This window comes from Pavona decussata, unplaced genomic scaffold, assembly GCF_977016875.1.
Source record: "Pavona decussata unplaced genomic scaffold, jaPavDecu1.1 SCAFFOLD_142, whole genome shotgun sequence".
In the NCBI taxonomy this organism is placed as follows: Eukaryota; Metazoa; Cnidaria; class Anthozoa; order Scleractinia; family Agariciidae; genus Pavona; species Pavona decussata.
The window spans coordinates 508,106-528,397 of record NW_028145555.1 but is presented as its reverse complement, the minus strand read 5'-3'; the positions used below and the strand labels follow the sequence as shown (position 1 = coordinate 528,397).

Below are 20,292 nucleotides of genomic sequence, written 5' to 3'. Positions count from 1 at the left end.
CGGAACACTCAAAGAACCCAAGGGTGAGATGTAATGTTTTCTTCGATACATACTACTTACCACTGACATACATGGCACAGTTGTGATTAATTAACGTCTGAAAACTTGGAGCGAGGCCATGACACACCGAACGTTCGTATAAAGTACTACTCGAGGATAGGAAAGTCACCGAGGGAGTAGAAGAAGCCGCCATATTTCCTTACCGAAGATATGGTCGTGAACAGCCTGGAACTGGTCAAACCTTGTGAAACTCATAAATGGAACACGCAGTTCCATCGGAAAAGTTTCCAACGGGAAAACGGGACTACCTTTTCACAAGTTCCAAGTTCAGTGGAACGAACCAAAAAAAAGCATGTTCCGGAATTTCCGGAGTATCTTGGTAAATGGAAAATGCCCAGAAATGGCCAAATGTATAGGAGCCGTAGCATGTCCTTATTGCTACTTCGTGACTTAAAATTGTTAACACAATGTTCTGTTTTAGTTCTTTTTCGTTTCTCTCCAGAAAGAAGTCGTTTCCTCTTTATCAGGTGTGGATGAGTTAAGGGAGACATTTAACATACCGACCAAATTTGACGGCATTTAAAATGCTTTGTTGGACTTCGAATATTATTTGCTCGTTTCTGAGTATTTATTTTGTGTGCGAAAGTATGGAAGCAAACAGACAGTAGTTACGAAAACTAGTCACTTAAAATCGTCTTTATCCCCAATTTCAAATCATCATGAGAGAAGAAGACATTGAAACATACAAATCTTTATGGTGACACTTCCGATTCATGGTTGTCACGCAACCGTGTAGCTTGCCGGTTGTTTATTAGAAAAGTATAGAAATGTTTATTAATTCGTAAACTAGATTGTTTTGTCAAAGTTGTCTTGATTGAGAGGGTAAGAGTACAGAAATAACCCCAGTGCGGGTTAATGAAGAATTTAATGCTAAATTCTTGTTAAAACGTGCATGAAATGATCATGAAATACTAAAAAATGAACTCGTCGTCGACACATCGAGCGCGAATAGATGAAGAAAATGCCCAAATCTTATGTTGGATTGTTAATTAAGGTATCAGCTTAGTTTCCGTACCTTAAATTCTCAAAATGATGCACGTTTTTTAATCTCTTTTGGCTTTCGTAGTTCGCGGTCACCGGCTACGTCACGCCATTGTTTACAATGCGAATGCCAGGGTAGGTGATAAGTTCGAAGCTCTGCAAGTCACTTAAAATAATTTACCCAAACCTTTGTTTTGATATTATGATTGATTAGCACACAGTGAAGCCCTAGAAAGTCATTTTATGATAATCTAAGTTATCGCCCATGGGTAAAATTGCCGGTATTTAAGTTCGAAAATTTGGTTGTTAAAAATTTGCATTTATAGCATGTTGTTCTAGATCAGTTTCGGGCATAAAAGTAACCTAAGTTTTTGAATGTGTTTCTGTGGAACAGAAGAAGAAGACCTAGAAAAACAATAGATGTTATTCCAAGATCCGCGACAGACTGTGGATTGATACGCGGCCGGCCAAAGTTAAGGAAAATTCCGTCCGGCGGGAAGCGGATTTTGGCTCAACTGAACTGAAAATCGTTTTTCGCATGTTTACGCGTAAGGAAGCCGTATTTGGAAAAACTAACTACAGCCCGTTTTGTTTCTTACTAGGGCCTACCTATGAGCAAAATATGAGCGAAATCGATTTTTTGACTTGTGCCACCAAAAGTTGATTTTGGTCGATATTTGTGGGAAGCCGCTCTTAAACCGGGATAACGCCAGCATAAGCACAAGAAAACAGAAAAGTAGTCATAAGTGGTCAGCGGAAGTGTGTTCTGTTTTCGAGATGGTGGCGTGTACCTCTGCTATCTTGCATTCAAAATTTTGGCGCCAAAATTTTAATTCACTGCTGTTTGTCATCTAGTGCTTATCCTTATCACACGTGGAAACAACCTTGAGCTTATGCTTGTTCTAATGCTTATCCTTGCCTCGTACGTGTAAATCAGCCTTTACCGTTTCTGTTACTGTTACTGCCACTGTTATTGTTGTTTATGTTACTGAAACTTAATATCACTGTAGTGTTACTATTACCGTAAGGTTGTTGCTAATAGTAAAACTGTGTGCTTGTTCCATTTTCTTCGCTGTTTTTCTGTATTTCCCTAATTTTTATAATGCGCATTGTGTCGATACAGTAGTGTTTTGCGGCATAAATGTACCATAGAAATTTTTTCTCTTTTTGTTTTTTTTCGCATTTGATAGAGTGTGTCCTATGTGAGTATATAAATGAGGAAAAAATAACTTAATACTGGATAGGGGAGTAGTCAGTTTGTTCTTGATTTATGCTGACGACGTTTACGGAAATACCTTTAAAATAACTGGAATGCAGTTAATCACCCCCATCCCTTTTCTCTATCTGTCAATAATTTTTGTTTTTCCACTTACATGCACTTTTGCAGAAACTGCCCTTACAGCCTGTAGAGAAAGGTACAAGAGAGTAATATAGAAATAAATTCTCTTATATTATTCTATCTCTACAAATCTTATCTTATCTTATCTTATCTTATCTTATCTTATCTTATCTTATCTTATCTTATCTTATCTTATCTTATCTTATCTTATCTTATCTTATCTTATCTTATCTTATCTTATCTTGTCTTGTCTTGTCTTGTCTTGTCTTGTCTTGTCTTGTCTTATCTTATCTTATCTTATCTTATCTTATCTTATCTTATCTTATCTTATCTTGCCTTGTCTTATCTTGTTTTGTCTTATCTTATCTTACCTTATCTTATCTTATCTTATCTTATCTTATCTTGTCTTGTCTTGTCTTGTCTTGTCTTGTCTTGTCTTGTCTTGTCTTGTCTTGTCTTGTCTTGTCTTGTCTTGTCTTGTCTTGTCTTGTCTTATCTTATCTTATCTTGTCTTATCTTGTCTTATCTTATCTTGTCTTATCTTGTCTTATCTTATCTTATCTTATCTTATCTTATCTTATCTTATCTTATCTTATCTTATCTTATCTTGCCTTGTCTTATCTTGTCTTGTTTTATCTTATCTTACCTTACCTTATCTTATCTTATCTTATCTTATCTTATCTTATCTTATCTTATCTTATCTTATCTTATCTTATCTTATCTTACCTTACCTTATCTTATCTTATCTTATCTCATCTTATCTTATCTTATCTTATCTTATCTTATCTATCTTATCCCATGTGTTAGGGTCAGGGTTCTTATGCCATCTCATTATATCTTATTTCAACTTGTCTCATATTTCAAAACCTTAACTCGTCATTTAAAGTTCCATTTTTTATTTACATCTTACTTACTCTTATGTCATTTCATCCTATCCAGACTTACCCATTGAAAAGTTTACTCTTTTGTAACTTTTATCGAAAAGAATGAAATATTGTACATCGGTAAAAAAACACAACTTTTATTAGATGACGATGTTGTTAGGTTTGTCTTTATTTATCATCTCTTCATTATTCTGTTATTTAATTATTAATAACATCTTATTGTCTGCTTACACTCTCTAAGCCAGTGTACATGGTCGCAAGTTTCCTCGCGGGTGAATTTCGTCTGCACTGTGGAAAATTGTACGATATCGATTAGTAATTTTCAGCTATCTTAACAACATTTAACAACATGTATATTTTACAACATGCAATTTGTTTGTCGAAACAGCAGAACTTAGAAGGCACTTTTCTAAGATTATTTAAGGGAACCTCTACTCCAACAACAAATTGATGGTAAATTGTGTCTAAATTCTAAATTTTAATTTAAAAAATAGAAGCGACATTCAAGTCTGCTAAAAATTAGGAATGGTTATCGATTATTTTCGATTTTAAATTTCCCGGGCGCCGCCATCTTGCAGTTTATGACGTAATACAGTTGCCGCTGTTGTCAGTAAGCAGAAGTTCTATTGTGTAAAACAATTGAGCAAACAGGAAATTTAGAATGAAAAAAAAAAGGCGAAAATCAAATTGTGTTTTGTCTGACACGAAAATTGTATTTCCATGTTTTGCAACGAAATTTGAAATTAGATGTATTTTCAACAACTTAGCATTAATTTATTTCAAGAGTGGAGGTTTCCTTTAAGGTGTCCCACTAGGGTTTAAAGTCTCACACGCACTGATGATGAGGCGAGACTTTGTAATGAGTCGAGCGCGCTCGAGCTAACAAAGGCTCATACTCATGCAAAACAGCGAACAAGTCAACAATACAGCTCAAATACAGCCATGAAGAACAAACAGAAAAAAAAATATTTCAAAGAAACATTCTCTGTAATAGTTTTAAAACCAAAGTACTGCTTTTTGTGTCTTCAAAGATAACTGAGGCTGTAAATTTCCTTCAATTAGTTCTTGCAAACAATTCTCCATGTATGCCCAAGTAGTGAACTTGTAGCATTCCTTTACTAAGACGTTAGTATTGACCGTGAAAAAGTGAACTTTTATCTGTTTCTAATAGCTGGCACAAAGGTTTGAAATAGTTTGCTCTAATTTTTAAAAATAATAAACAAATAAATAAATAAATAAATAAATAAAAAAGCCTTCAAGTTGTTACGCAGGGGGCAAGAAACACAAATTTGGTTTTACTGGGCTTTTGTTGCCATGGACAGTTTAACAGAAAGGAATGCCTTCAAGCTATCCTCCGAAAACTCTCTTTTAGGCTACCCACTAATAGCTCTTATTGCAACATACTAAGTATCAAAACGAAAATTTAGGAAACCCATTGAAATTCTTTGTTCCCAAGCTATTCAGGCATTACTATCGGGCTTATTTAGTTAATGATTAAGCCTATGATCTAGTGCTAGTGTTGAATACAGATATCCATCTTATTTATATTACGTACTTTGAGACTTTACAGGCTTCTTTGCCTCCGTCGCCACTGGCAACATGATGAGAAGAAGAAAGAGCATTGTTGTCTTCAATGCCATCCCTGACTCTCCTTAACAAATAAAAAAAAAGAAAGAAAAAGAAACAGACAAGCAAACTATTAAGGATAACTTCTCAATAGTGACCGACCGATAATTTCTCATTATTTATTCCTTAAATTTCGCATGTTAAATCTCTTGATACCATGACGGTTTACCCCCCCCCCCCCCCCCCATATCTAAGAAATGTTTTTGAGCCTAGATTTCCTTGATTTTAAATTTACAGACAAGCAAACAATTAAATATAATTTTTCAATTGTCACTCACTGATAATTTTGCATTATTTATTCCTTATATTTTCCATGTTACATTTCCTGATAACAAGACGATTTTCCTTTTGCTAAACTATTTCTTCGTGCTTGGTTTTAATTGTTCGCAGAATTTGGACTTCGAGAAGTGTAACCCATTTTATTGTTATTTTATTACTATTATTTTTTTTTTTTTCAAAACTGTTTTACTTCCCATCTGCTGATATCTAAGTCTCATATTGGTTGTGTATTACTTGTTATTGTTAAAGTAAATAAAATAATTCATATATGAACTGCGGATGTATATGAAAGTGAGAAGTGATCATCGCAGGTGAATTTTCCAATTTATGCAATTGGAAATTAGAAGCCTGAAAAAACATTCAGGTTTCAACGGGATTCGAACCCGTGACCTCCGCGTTACCGGTGCGATGCTCTACCAAATGAGCTATGAAGCCACACATTGGGAGCAAGGTCAATTGTAGGTTCCCAATTTCCCGTGAGAGGAGTGAAACGATGTAAAGCATCGTTTACATCGTTCCACTCCTCTCATGGGCAAATGAATTGAAATGTAATACGCAGTTGGCTGCTGATTACATAATGTAGCATTCAAACGTACACTTAAATTACTTGCAATATTCACAACTTATTGCAGCCATCCATAATCACTGAAAGAAAAATGCAAAGGAGAATGTTATACCTAACAAAAGTATTCTTGAGGAATGCGATATATTTCATCTTTCTGATAATAAAACATTCTTACTGACTAAAATGCGTTGCAAAGACTACTACCAGTTTCTTTCAGGAAAATGTTACAACAAAACCTACAGCTGTGACGTCTTCGTCTAGGCATGGTCTTGATCTAACCCACCGTTAGAGTAAGTTATTTAAAAACATCTATAAAATCTCCATTGATGATAAGCTAAGAGAATTTGTCTTTAAACTAGTCAATAGAATCTTAGTAACTAATAAAGAACTTAAGAGATTTAAAATTAGAAATGATGATGCCTGCTTTCAGTGTCAAAACGCTGATTCATTGGAACACACTCTTTTGGAATGCCCCTTCTATCAAGAAGTATTATCCTGGTTTAATGTATCAGAAAATACACAAATAAACTTGTCGAACGAGCAATTCCTCTTTCAAAATTTTTCAACCTCTCCCACTGTGTACACAAAACTACGCCGCCAACTAGATTAGTTGCTTCTTTTCACAAAGAAATATTTATATGCACGCAAAATGACTGAGTGACACCCTACCTTTGTGCAGTTTTTAACTACCCTAAAATTACAATGGAAAAGTGAAAATCTAATATTTTTTCCCGTTTCTATACATATGTCTTTGCTACAAAGACATCCTCTTAAGTTGTTTAACTTCCCTCAACGTTTTCCTTTTCTTTTATTTAGTATATTTAGCTACTAATTTATTTATTTATTTATTTATTTATTTATTCATTTATTTGTTTATTTCTTATATAATTATCTATCTTTTGGCTTCATTCCCTTTGTTAAATGTATGTGTAATGTTGTAAGCACTGTAAATATTATTAGTAAAGCGAGATATTGTAAGATATTGTAAGTATTGTGAACATTGTAAGTATTTTAACTTTGTAAGTACTATAAGTAGTGCGTAGTTCTGCAAATATTGTATTGTGTGTCTTAGGCTAATAAAAATAAAATAAATTGTATTTTTGGTAAAAACTGCTCAAATATTTGACAATAAACCTTTACCGTAACATAAAATTGCTCTTAGAGCACCGAGAGGAAAAAATATTTTAGTGATTTGTCCGAAGAAGAACAAGCCTTAATCAGTTTTAGTGATTTCTCTGAAATACAAAAGAAAGAACTTTAAAAAAATAGCCATTTAAAGTTGTAAACCATTGTCATCCTTGCAATCAGCAACCAAGCAAAATCAATAGTAGTGTCTGTGCACTAATAAGGTTATTTCTAACAAAACTAAGCCATTATTTTGCAATAATTACATTGATTCAAATACAGTTTTTGTTTCGCCATTTAAAGTAACACTACAAGTAGGTGACACTGCCCCCTTAATGCCGCTATTAGCCGCGTTGATCCGCAATGGAAAACTGATGATACAGAAGCAGCTAATGGAGGATTATCTGTTCTCAAAAGCATTAACCGCCACAGAAATTAAAATTAGATTGTGCAGAAGAACAACTAGCGTTTTCTTTAGCCTTTGTCCACCTCAGACTTTCGTGAAAATGAGAAACTAAGTCTTTGTTTTTTTTTTCAGACGAGCAGTAAACGTGGTTAAAAGTTCGAAGATAAGCCAGCTACCATTTTTGAAAGCTAACAGCAGCTGCTGAAATCAGTTAATAAGATTTTTAAAAACGTTCCGCAATTATCAAATTATGTTAGCATACCCACATTTCCCATTTAAAAGGCCAAAAAATAATCACGTGCCGGAATACAAAAAATAACCTTTAAATTATCATCGGTTCAATACTCTCATTGGATGGCTCTCAGTGATAGGGCAGGTATTGGTCATTTGGAAAATTCACATTGTAATGATATCGTCAGCTAAAATTCCATAGCGACGGATTCACTCAACACAAACAGTAAAAGAGAAATTCAAGTAAACATCTGATTTGTTCTAACAACCTTCCAAAAAAATTACGTGAGAAGTAATATCTTATTTTATAATGATAAAAATGGTCTGATGTAGCTGTAGCAATTATTAACATTTTATGTGGTGGTTGTTTGTCAGGTTATAATTGAATAATTTATCGGGCCCGATTTCGTTTCCTGTTTAAAAAAATCATTTTCCCAGCATTAATCCCACCTTGTTTTACTAATCAGGCTGTTACATCTCCGATAAAATGTAAAATAATAACAATAAACATTGTTTCCTCTCTACTCTCAAAACCTGCGTCCTACTAAAACTAAATAGTTATGCACCTGTCTCGCAACAACTTTACTGAACATCTTTTCTCCAGCATTTACGCTGTCAGATAGTGACCTTTTTTGATGACTATTAAATTAAAACTGTCGTGTAACATCTTTTGCAAAATAGTGCGACGGCTCGAAAACATCTCAGAAATTAATCGATCCAGCACATCACCACAAAAAAAAAAAAGACAATTAGCACCACTTGAAATAATGTCGGCTTTGTTTAGATGTTATGGCTAAAACGTTACTGTTCTGTACTTGCCTTTGATACCCTATTCTTGTTGAGATGTAATACCACCGTTGTTCACTTTGGTAGGAAAACAACACAACCTGGTCATGAAAAAATTCTCGTTATGGTCTGCTGAAGTCAAACTGATCCTCCAAGTTCCGAAGGGCCAAGTGGTCTTCATTGACCACCAAGATATAACATAGAAGGTGGGGCTAATTGCTCACGTGTTACTCTGCTATTGACTGCCGATGACTTTAGACATTTATGGTTGGATATCAACAAAGTAAATGTCAAATTGAAATATTGACAACGCGTGGAATCAACTCCTCCTGTTTCATTCCCATCGTGCGATTAGTACTCTGACCGAAGAATTCCTAAAAGATAAGTATCCTTCCAAGGTCAGGGTGCAGAAAACACGCTAAGAGATAAAGGTAATCAAGATAAGATCTTTCAAATATCCATAGCGTAAAAAGTTTTTTGGCTAAATTTGTTTACAGTTATTCAAAAATGTATGTCAAGGCCAAAGACTAGGAGCCCTGTACACTTCTCACTTTACAAGCATTTTGGAAGCAAACGCGCTCTTCATGATCATTTTCCGTTTATTCGTAACGTCAACAAAATTGCAGGACTCAAATTATGTATTAAACTCAATTATTGTTTTACATACACTCCCGCTAACACTTTCTATTGCCTAAGATGATTTTAATTTTATGCAAGAAGTTTTGACATTGCTGGGACGGGAAGGAGATTGAGCGACCGATTTCGCGAACATATTCGAGGCGTTGAAAGAAATCACATAGATGCATCGAAACCGGTTGTTCGACACTTAAACGTACCAAATAATTCTTACCAACAAACGGCAGTCTGCATTTCCCTACATCATGGTAATAAAGAAACCCGCAAAACGTTTACAGCAAAATTTTATCTTACAAATCGGCACTCAGTTTATCCACACGGAATCGACAAAAGCTTCATTAAACGGGATATTGAGCTTTATTTGACCAAAAAATGCAAACTAAATTGGAAATGTGGAGTTCACGAGGCTTGAAGTTATTTGGATAAGCAATGTTATAATCCAACAATTTTATCTCTGGCACGCAATTGGTTTAAACGCGCCACGTGACTGAATACGCCCAGCTAAGACCCGGCGGAAATACCCGAGTGATATTCCCCAAGTGATATTTCCTAATTCCCAAAAGTTAAAGGTATCAAGTTGGCAATTAAAATAGATGTTAAGATGGGGGAACTGTTCGCTTTTGTGACAAAAGTAGAAATAAACCTGCTGATCGATAAAGTGGTACCAGAAAACGCCAAAAAATCAACTTCATCGCTGTAAACGTTTTTGACGATAGGCTGTGCGTAAACGTCTCTTTTAATGTTTAAATTTGAAAAAATGTTCAAATACTGGGAGATTTTCGCTTGATTTGAACCAAGTTTCACTCTCTTCAACATCCGTTGAGTAAAAATGTTACCGAAAACTTATGAAAGACGAAACGTTTTAGCCCAATTATCTTTCTTGAGTACTGAATAATATGACTATAAGCGATAAAGAAAGAAGCGAGGACCGAAAGAAATTTAAATAGATAGCAAAATAAATGTTAAGTGCGGTATCGAATAAAAATAACAAGAAGGGCTATTTAAGAACTTCACATTAAAAAAAAAAAGAAGAAAAGTTATGGTGGCTGCATTTCGGCTGGTTTTATTTTAGTTTTTTGTTTTCAGCTAACGACAACATTAACGCCTTTTAAAAACCATATTTGCATAAGCAAGTACAACATTATCTGTTCGGATAGTTCAACTGAAAAGTTAAGTCGAGGCAATTTTCAGTAAACGGAAACTTAATTCTCGAATTCACAGGCAGTTGTTGGTTAACCGACCTTACTACGCATTTTTAACGATATTTGCTCCTCCGTCAAAGCAAAAGGAATTAGTTTCCTAGTGTTATGAAATGTCGAAATGACGTTGAGGCGAAGAAAACTATAGATTCTAAAACTCAAAACCACATACGAATTTTTTAGGCGATGATGCATTCCGAACAGATGTCCACCAATGGAATGATGGACAGTTGGGTGATTCGGGCTTTTTCGCAACAGCATTGCTGAACGTAAAGTTTACCGAGCATTTACATTTTCAAATAATGTGATTTTATGTATTTGGATTAACCTGTCAAGGTTGGTCAAGGTCGTCAAAACACCAATGGAAAAAAAACAAAATAATTTAAAATCTCTATTGTTAGGCACCGAAATTCATTTTCAGAAAACAAGCGCAAGGCCCCAATAACACTAGAATTGAGCCACAGTATGTCAACATTTAACCAGTGGTTATGACAGTCGAAATACCGTCGGCTTAATTAACATGTTATGGCCAAAACATGATCATCTCGTAGTTTACTTTGATATCCTAGTCCTGTTGAAGATTAAAACCTCCATAGCCCTCTTTGCGAGGAAAACAGCTCAATCTGCTTAATGATAAAATTCCGTCAATCGTCTTAAGCTTACCTTCCGTTTATATTTTACGATACAAAGAACTTGGTATCGATGTTATCCTACAAACTTGCGGAAGACAATGTGATCTTCGGGAACAACCAAGAAATAACGAAGAAGGTTGGACTAATTGCTGACAGGTAACTCTACTATTGGGTGCCGATGACTATAGCGATTTATGATTGGTTGTAAACACAACATAAATTGCAAATTAGAAAATTGGTAATGCATGAAATCCACGTCCCTCTTTCCATTCCCCTAGCTTCAGTCTTCTAAGCAATGCATTTCTCTTTTTCCTAAGTATTCTTTAATTCCACTGATATGACCAAGTCGTATTCTAGTTTCTATAAAAACGTTTTTTAATGGGTCGAAAATTAATTGGTTTCTATCAAGTTTTAGCAGACTTAGGATCCAAAACCTGACTTCAAATACTTAAAAACGATTTCTTACTGTCAAATTTTTGCGGCTCGGTCTTCTGTTTTCTTCTCAACTAAAAACGATTTGCATCACGCGCGCACAGGACAGCACCTTCCGTGAAGGGAGCCTAATTAAAGACAAATGTTATCAAGATAATTTATCTTCTAATATTCAAAGCGATAAGAGGACCAAATTTTCTTTATACTTTGTTCAGAAACTAATGTCAAGGCTAAATTTTTCCGTGGTAGTTCAAAGGATTTTTATTCCTAATATTAACGGTAATTTATAGCGGAGCTCCGCGCGGGGAGCCCCATAGCTAAGAAATTTTGGTAAACCCATGAATGGGAATTGTGTTTTATTTTTGGTTAATGACAACATTAACGCCTTTTAAAGACCACATTTGCATAAGCTAGTACAGCATGATCTGTTTGGATAGTTTAACTGACAAGCTATGTCGCGAACATCTTTTCAAAATACGAAATCTTTTCTGTAGAATTCACAGGCAATGGTTGGTTTACTGACCTTAATCCGAATTTTTAGCAATAAATGCCCCTCCGTCAAAACGATAGCAATTAGTTTTCCAATCTTATGAAATATCGAGATGACGTTGGGCCGAAAAAGAAACTGTAGATTCTGAACTCAAAACTACATCCAAATTTCTAAGGCGATGATGCATTCCGAACAGATATCCACCAATAAAATGATGAACAGTTGGGTGGTTCGGGCTTTCCTCAACAGCATTGCTGAACGTAAATTTCACCGAGCATTTGCATTTTCAAATAATGTGATTTTATGTATTTGGAATAGCCTGTCAAGGTTGGTCAAGGTCACCAAAACACCAATGGAAAAAAAAATAATTTTAAATCTCTATTGCTAAATTAGGAAATCATTTTTTTAGAAAACAAGCGCAAAGCCCCATTAACAATAGAATTAAACCACAGTATGTCAACATTTAACCAGTAATTATGACAGTCGAAATACCGCAGGCTTACTAAACCGATGTTATGGTCAAAACATGATTATGCTGTACTTATCTTTGTTACCCTAGTTCTGTTCAGAAGTAAGACCACCGTTGCCCACTTTGGTAGGAAAACAGCTCAATATGCTTAATGATAAAATATAAGTTTACCTTCCGTTAATAATTTGCGATACAAAGTCCTTGGAGTCAATCTTATCCCTCTAACTTCAGAAAGACAATATGACCTTCGGGGAGCATGAGATTACGGAGAAGGTTGGACTAATTACTGACAGGTAACTATTATTTGGTGCCAATGACCTTTCAGTGATTTACGATTGGGTATGAACAAAGTAAACACAACATAACTTGCAAATTAGAAGATGGGTTATGCATGAAATTTACGCCCCTTGATCCATTCCGCTCACTTCAGTCTTCTGAGCAACGAATTTCTCTTTTTTTTTTTCTCAAGTATTCCTTTATTTTACTGATATGACCAAGTAGTATTCTATCTCTTATGGCAACTTGTGTATGGGTTGAAATTTTATTGGACTATATCACGTTTTATCAGAATTATGATCCAAAAACTGACTTCAAATACTTAAAAACGATTTCTTTATGTCAGATTTTTTCAGCTCGATCTACTGTCGTCTTCTCAAGTAAGAAATATTTGCGTCATATTCTTCAAGTATTCAAAGCGATTAGAGCATTAAATTTTCTTCATACTTGTTCAGAAACTTATGTCAGGCTTTAATTTTTTTTGCAGTAATTTTTTAATTTCACTTTTGAAATTATAAATTTACACTTACATTTTGCGCCAAAATTTAAAGGAGTAATTTGTCACCCATGATATTCGTAAGAAAATTATACGTTACGTACAGAACGTTCTTGAAGGCTTATCAGCACGTAACGTGAGAGTGTACGGGCTTGATGGAGGGGCGACTATCCAAGCGACATCCACGAAGTGTGAAAATAATCAATAGGGCCTTCTCGATGTTGAAATTTTAGATACGTTTGGCAAAAGCAATATCAAGTGTTTCGAAAAACTGGCTGTTTTAATAGGTCTTTATACAACAATATGTTTAATATAAATAAAGAGCGTAGACTTGTGAAGCACCGAGTTAGAAAAATGAAACTCTAATCAGGGCATATTTTAATATGACAATAGAGTTGGTGGTCGCAGGACCATTGATTTCTCCAATTTAGCGCGTAAAATACGTCGTAATGCCCAGCAAAATAACTCTAACAATATTTATTGCCGATTCAGTTTCTTAAAAAAAAAAAAAGAAAAACAGTAAAATCACAAGCCACAAATTCCTGATGCGAACAAATCCTGCCATCCAACTGACATAATTGTTTTCAAGACTGTTTGGATTTAGATGTTGATATGCAATGTTGCTATTTGCTTCTACGCTACTTTTTTTTATGATTGTTTGAAGTGAAGCGTTATAACATTTGTTTCCGATTATCAAAATGTAGTATTTAAATTGTTTTAAGGATACTTCCTGGGTTCGCGGGTGTCGTTTGGAGAAAAATTCGTACGCGCGCAAGTTTTAATAAACCTCTAACAAACTATATATCATTATAAAGCTTAATAAATGTAGTTTTCTATAAAAAAATGTAATTTGGCGATCTTTTCCTTTTTTAAGTGCTAGGAGCCAGTAGAACCTCGAATCGACCGATGGTCGTTCCATTGAATTAATCGGTTATCGAACGCCGCGCGAAGAACAAAATCGCTGTACAGTGTTATTCACAAGGCATCAATCAACAAAAAGGTGTCAGGCTTTTCCGAAATTCTGATTGGTTACTTAGATATCCACGTCTAAAGTTTGAGTAGCAAAAAATATTTGAGGCGTGTTGCGTAAACAGTCGCCACGGGAAAAATATTTTGAAAATCAAAATTCCCTGACATCGTTTTGTTTGTCATTATCCCTCGAATCTTCGGCCAAATTTCACAACAATCCGTCAATACTACATGCCCTATTAATTCGTTCAAAGTCGACATACTCTGCCAAAATTCAAATGCGAGTTTTCACTCGATAAAGGTTTACAAGAAAAACAAGCCTCCACAGGAGACTGTGACACAGTGGCGAGCCAATCGAGCAACAGGACCCCATGGCGTCAACAACAATGGCACAGAATTTCGCAGCAAAAGTATCGCGTTGCAGACACGTTTTAGACTCCGCTGTTGTGATCGAACGAGATGGGGAAAGTGGCGAAAGGAAAACGTAAAAATCAACCAGGAAAACGGGGAAAAACCAAGGCTAACGAGACCGAAAGCGCGTCAGCGAAGAGTTTGAGGAGTGCACTGATATCAGAAATGAAATCTATTGGCAATCGACCTCTGTGTACTTGATCCAATAACAGAGGATAACGTTGAAGGCCGCTGCTCCAGTTCTTCGTGATCACCTTGGACAGAACCTTCAACGTCGGCTAGAGTTTCTTGGTCGAACCAAGAGCCTTTGTCTTTGCAAGATCACGTTTTCGGTCTTCGCTGAAACCTATCTTTCCCTTTTTCTTAGGCCCTAGCTTCTTCCGAGATTTTATCCACAGGCTCTTTTCGTTTTTTGATGACTTTAACATGTGGGAAGCGCGAAGAATATCAAATTCGAAGTGAGAAATTTTCTGCAGGCGAGATGTAAGCAAGATATGCTTATTTTTGAAATAAGAGCTCCCGGATGAAGCGTTTTGCCGCGAAAATTCCTCTGGGGCGTCCCGTACTAAGAAGATTATGACACCTTTTTTTATTTATTTACTTTTATATGGAAATACGTTTTCCTAAATATCTCCCGCTTTTTTTAATATTTTTCATTTTTTTTTTCAGTAAATGTTAGATAAAATCCCCAAATTCTATTTGGTCGAAAAGAATGTTTTTTCACTTTTTCACCCTATCGAACCCAGGAAGTACCCTTACAGCGAAATAGTTACTAAAAACTCCTCACTCAGTTTTTCGATATTCTTTTTCTACACTTCATGTCAGCAAGACGGCTCAGATCTGGAAAACTATCTTCGACAAATTCTGAACGTGTTACCAAGCAGGAGAAGGTGACGAATCCCGAAGAGACAGCAATTTGCGAGGAAGTGATGGCCGAATTAAAGTTAGTGAGAGTTTTCAAATTTTGGCCCTCCGTGAAAATCTAAACGACTTTCAATAATAATAATAATAATTTATTATTTATATAGCGCGCGAATCATAAACAGATGCTTTCGCGCGCTTTACAATAAAGATATCCTAAATAAATATAATTTAAAATTACAATGGCAAGGTCAATGGCTAAAATACAATTCTCAATAAAGGTCAAAGGCTTGTCGAAATAAATGAGTTTTCAACCTGTCCTTAAAAGATTGAACACTTTGTGTGCAGCGAACTGCGTTCGGTAAATTGTTCCAGAGCGCTGGTGCGGCTACGGTAAAGCTACGATCACCCAGCGTTCGCAGAGTCTTGATTCTGTGCGGTTGAAGGAGGACTTCGCCGGACGACCTAAGACTATATCTAGATACTGTCTTTAGGGTGATAATTTCGCTAAGATACGCTGGAGCGAGTCCATGGATAGCCTTATACGTAATTAACAATATCTTGAAGTCAATACGATACTTCACTGGCAACCAGTGCAACATTTTCAGTGTTGGAGAAATGTGATCGAAACGACTTACGTTACAGATAAGCCTGGCAGCAGCGTTTTGGACGCGTTGGAGTTTTTGCAGTTCAGTAGTAGGTAGGCCATATAAAACGCTATTACAGTAGTCGAGGCGGCTAAAACTGAGAACTGAGAACTGAGAAATTTCCTTATTCTTCTAATATTAAACAAATAAAAGAAGGCAGCTTTACACGTCTTTCAGCGAAATACCAATGCAAGGCTTGAGAAATTAGTGAGTGTCATATCCAAATTAGATGAAATGAATGTTCTAAAGACCAAACAGAAGGATTTAGAAAAAAAATGTCGAGGGCGTGAAACTATCTGTTGACGCTGTGAACGCCACTGTCCGCAGCGAAATGGACAGCCTTCGGGGTAGAAACACAGAACTGCAGAAAAAACTGGAGCATTTGAGAGCCGTTGTTTGAGAAAACCGGGCAGGCGTCACGGATGGGGGTCGGCCGATTTCTTTCATTTTGTAGCTGTTGTCTAGTTTCGGTCAGTGATGTTGAAAGGCAATATTTTTATATGCAAACACCTCATAGTTTTCGAGATTCGACCACTCCCCCCCCCCCCCCCCCAAAAAAAAAAAAACAAAACAAAAAAAATCGGCCGTTACGGACGAGAAATCCGGTAAAATTCAAATGCTTACCTCGGTAACGCGTTGACAAACTACTCGCCACCTAAATTCTACCAACTTCGAATATCTCTTATTTGGATAGTGTTTCTCTGATTCTAAGTCATGTCAAACTTTCTCGATACGTTTATTACCTCAAGAGAGGAAAAATGATTTGCACGTAATAAAATTTAAAAGATAAACATGTGTGTTTATTGACTTTTCGTAAGATCGTTCTCTCAAAAAGGCGGCCGTTTATAGTAAAAGAAAATAATTGTAAGAAATCATTATCATCCCCTTAACACGAATAACGAAACTGAAGCTTGGAATCTACAAAATCCGAAGCGCTTTCAACCTTGATTTCAGGTGCATTTTATCTGTAATATTGGACAACATAATATGTCACGCACATTGTCACGCACTTTTTGTTGATACAAATTTTGGCAAATTTTAATTTAAGCTGTGGCTCTTTCCCTGACAATTTGATCGGCTGCCGAAATAAGAACCTCAATTTGTATTTAGAATCCTAAACTGGTCAATTAGTTCCTCGACTCCTGTTACGGCTCTTCAATTATTTAATTGTTTAGCCAAATATTTCAAGAAAAATAACAAGCGTGTTTTTTTTATCCCAATCCTAATTCATAGCTTAAAAAAAAAAAAAAAAGGAAATTCACAACTTGTTCTTGATGAAACTGGAATTGTCGGTATAAAAAGAGGTCTAGGCTGATTGCCAAATTCAGTTGTCAACTAGTCGACCGCAGAAGTGTAAAAGAGTTGCCAAAACATCATGTGTCTTCTCTACTGCCGCTGCTTGAGAAATATGTGTTATTTATGTTTCAAAAAGAGGCTAACAGATATGCAATTTTTTCACCTAGTATGACGCTTCGAAGCCATACATCTTTCACACGAATCTGAAGTCAATAAACTGCCAAGGCCGCAGGTGAAAGAGGTTTCAATATGCATTGAACACGGCCTAAAAGAAAACAAGGGCTGATGCTTTCTACAGCTGAATTATTTTTATATTCTAGTTCTTTAGAACTCTTACAACCGTAGCATCATCATCATCATCATCATCATCATCACCATCACTATCATCATCATCATCATCATCATATTATTATTATTATTATTATTATTATTATTATTATTATTATTATTATTTTTATTCTCATTCTTATTCTTCTTCTTATTATTATTATTGTTATTTATATTATTATTATTATCATTATTATCACATGACGTGTCGCATTTTTGTAGTGTCGTTTGTGCATCTTTTAACTTTCCAAGTTTTTTAACCATTTATATTTCATCATTTCATTACTAGCACTTAAAAAATTCAAAAGGTTTTTATCGTTTTTTATTTACGTAGCTTTTTTTTAGTTCCTCAAGGTTAGTTTTTTTAACCGAAAATTTGGCAACTAAATCAGTCTGACCCCGTGGACCAAGATAGATAAAAATGTCTCACCTTTACTATAGAAAAACAATCAATGTATAAACGGTTTCTGTCTTCAAATGGAAGGTGAATAACAAATGCTTTTCCCTGAATTTAATTTAAAAATATAAAAAGCGAAACATTGAAAAATGTAAAAGGATATTGTACGCGTGATGCGTAACGTTACTCTAGATCATACTGGAAATTAAGATCCGTCATTGACCCGGCGTCACAAGCATACCAGGACCGTACAAATGGATTCTGTCTCTAAAGGAAAGGTGAAAACGTAAGAATTAAAGCCTGGGGATTATAAAAAGCATTCGTATGACAAATGCCGTTTTCCCCTGTATTTCATTCTGACTGCAAGAAATGCAATTCTATCTGGTGGTTACTCGTTGTCCCGTAATTATTATTATTATTATTATTATTATTATTATTATTATTATTATTATTATTATTATTATTATTATTATTATTATTATTATTATTATTATTATTATCATCATTATTGTCTTTGATCAAAAATGATTTCTTGAAACATAAGCAAGCGAAGTTAATAGCCGACGTTTCGACGTCACCGTGACGCCAATCTCAAGGCAAAGTGGATAAATTTGTGCGAATTAGCATATTAACAATGAATCTCAAGTTCTTCAGGTGAATACCTCTGCGCGAATTGAGTCTGTTCGCACGTTTAGGGATGGTTTAAGTTTTATTATGAAAAGCATCTCCTCAATAAGGCAATCAAATTTGTTCGAACATTTAGCTAACACGTGAAATTGTTCTTGAGGACAACGAGGTACGTTCGAGTTATGTTCGCTCAAAAAGTGTTTACAAATAGACGACTATTTTTGTTTGTGTCCATCATCGTGTTCGTGGAGGTGGCCGCGAGTGTAACCAACATATCCTGCATCGCACAGGTCACATTGAAATTTACAAACTAGACATATTTTAAAGTGTTATGTTAACATTGAACAGGTTGTTGTTGTTTTTTTCTTTTTTAGATTAAGAATGAGAAGTTACGGTAGAGCAGTTGCAGGATAGAATACCCGGCCACTATTGTTAACTTGTGTCGGAAAGTTCTGTATTTTTTTTTTTTTGTTTGTTTGTTTGTTTGTTTTTTTTTTAATTGAGTTTAATAACCACACAAACAGTTTAAAAACCACTCATCAGTTTAGTGACAGTAGACCTTAATATTAGAATATTTCTTTTCTGTTTAATTTAATAGTTCAGTAACCACACAAACAGTTCAAAAACCACACATCAGTTCACTGACAGCAGACGTTAATATTAAAAGTATTCGATCCACCATAAGATTCTTTGTGGCTGTACCATGCCTTGAAATCGACCAACAGGTTGGTAGTAGACACTGATATTATGACCGTTTTGTTGCCTTTCGAATATTCATTCAAGACACCAGCGTGCAACAGGTACATGCCAAACATCTTCGCGGCTTCATTTGGTTTTTTTGCTACATTTCTCAGCTTGCTGCTGGTTCCGACGGAGTAGATGGTTTCATCACTGGGAAACTTAAGAAATAGAGTCCGCATTGAGCTACGTACTAAATTAAGCTTAATTATGAATGCAAAAATCATTTAACAAACATTGTTATAAATATGAAATAAAATATTACCTGTCGTGAGCGGTTCTCGAAAGGCTTCTCTGAGATGTTTCTCATTTCCCGGCAGTATATAACTTTTTCATTCTGACATGGGCTGCTTCTTTGATTTGAGGAACGAAACTAGCATCAGCATGTTGAATTCCGTAATGTTGCTAAAGTCCATTTTTTGGATAGAAACAGTCTCGCATTGGCACACCGGATGTGGACATGCAATATTTTGTTCTATATCAGCAAAATCAACAGGCCAAAATTCGCTTTTAAAAATTGCATTATCGTCCGCCATTAAACATTCCGCCATCTTGAAAACAAGATCAGCCATACGTCTCTTCCCCTTTTTCCTTCCCGCCATCCTTTGCGCGAAGAGAGAGAGACGTCTGGGAACGAGGCAGGACAGTTACACTGTCAGAGTGAATTGAATATTTCAAATAAAATATAGGAGGCATAAATAGATGTTATATAGAATGTATAACACAGTGTATAACATCGGTGTTTAGAAATGTCAATATGGTTGAAATTGGTCGTAGACAACGGGATGTTGAAATCAACATTTGAAAAGGGAAGGGTTAGCGCCCTTTTTTACCACAAAAATATACTAAGTCTTTGGCTGCGTCAACAATTTGCGGAAATTTCACGTTGCCCGAATACAAATCATCCCTAAGACCTACTTTTTAAAGACAAAGACTGTCACCTCCTCAAGCAAGGCACACAACATGCCTTCTTTATAGCTCACGCCCGAGTAACTGAAAGTTACCCGTTAAGCTCAAAAGAGAACTAAATAGGGAGCATATTAGACGAGGCAGGACGCTGCACTTGTAAGACTTTTTCCCTCACTAGAATAATGATGTCCTCAGGAA

At 35.6% G+C, this 20,292-nt stretch overlaps 1 protein-coding gene across 2 annotated transcripts in view; it reads right to left on the bottom strand.

Moving 5' to 3' along the window:
* Window positions 1-20,292, bottom strand: part of LOC146466672 (C-type lectin domain family 4 member E-like) — a 103,320-nt gene that overhangs the window by 15,369 nt on the left and 67,659 nt on the right. Inside the window, exons 1-4 of one of the 2 annotated variants that reach the window (XM_085126942.1) lie at window positions 10,781-10,835; window positions 4,820-4,915; window positions 3,496-3,552; window positions 2,415-2,444 (exon numbers count right to left, since the gene is read on the bottom strand). In XM_085126942.1, the coding sequence (XP_084983068.1) occupies window positions 2,415-2,444; window positions 3,496-3,552; window positions 4,820-4,904 (172 nt within the window). In that variant the 5' untranslated portion in view covers window positions 4,905-4,915; window positions 10,781-10,835. Of the gene's footprint in view, window positions 1-2,414; window positions 2,445-3,495; window positions 3,553-4,819; window positions 4,916-10,780; window positions 10,836-20,292 lie in introns of those variants that run through there. The other variant, XM_085126943.1, reaches the window with a different exon arrangement.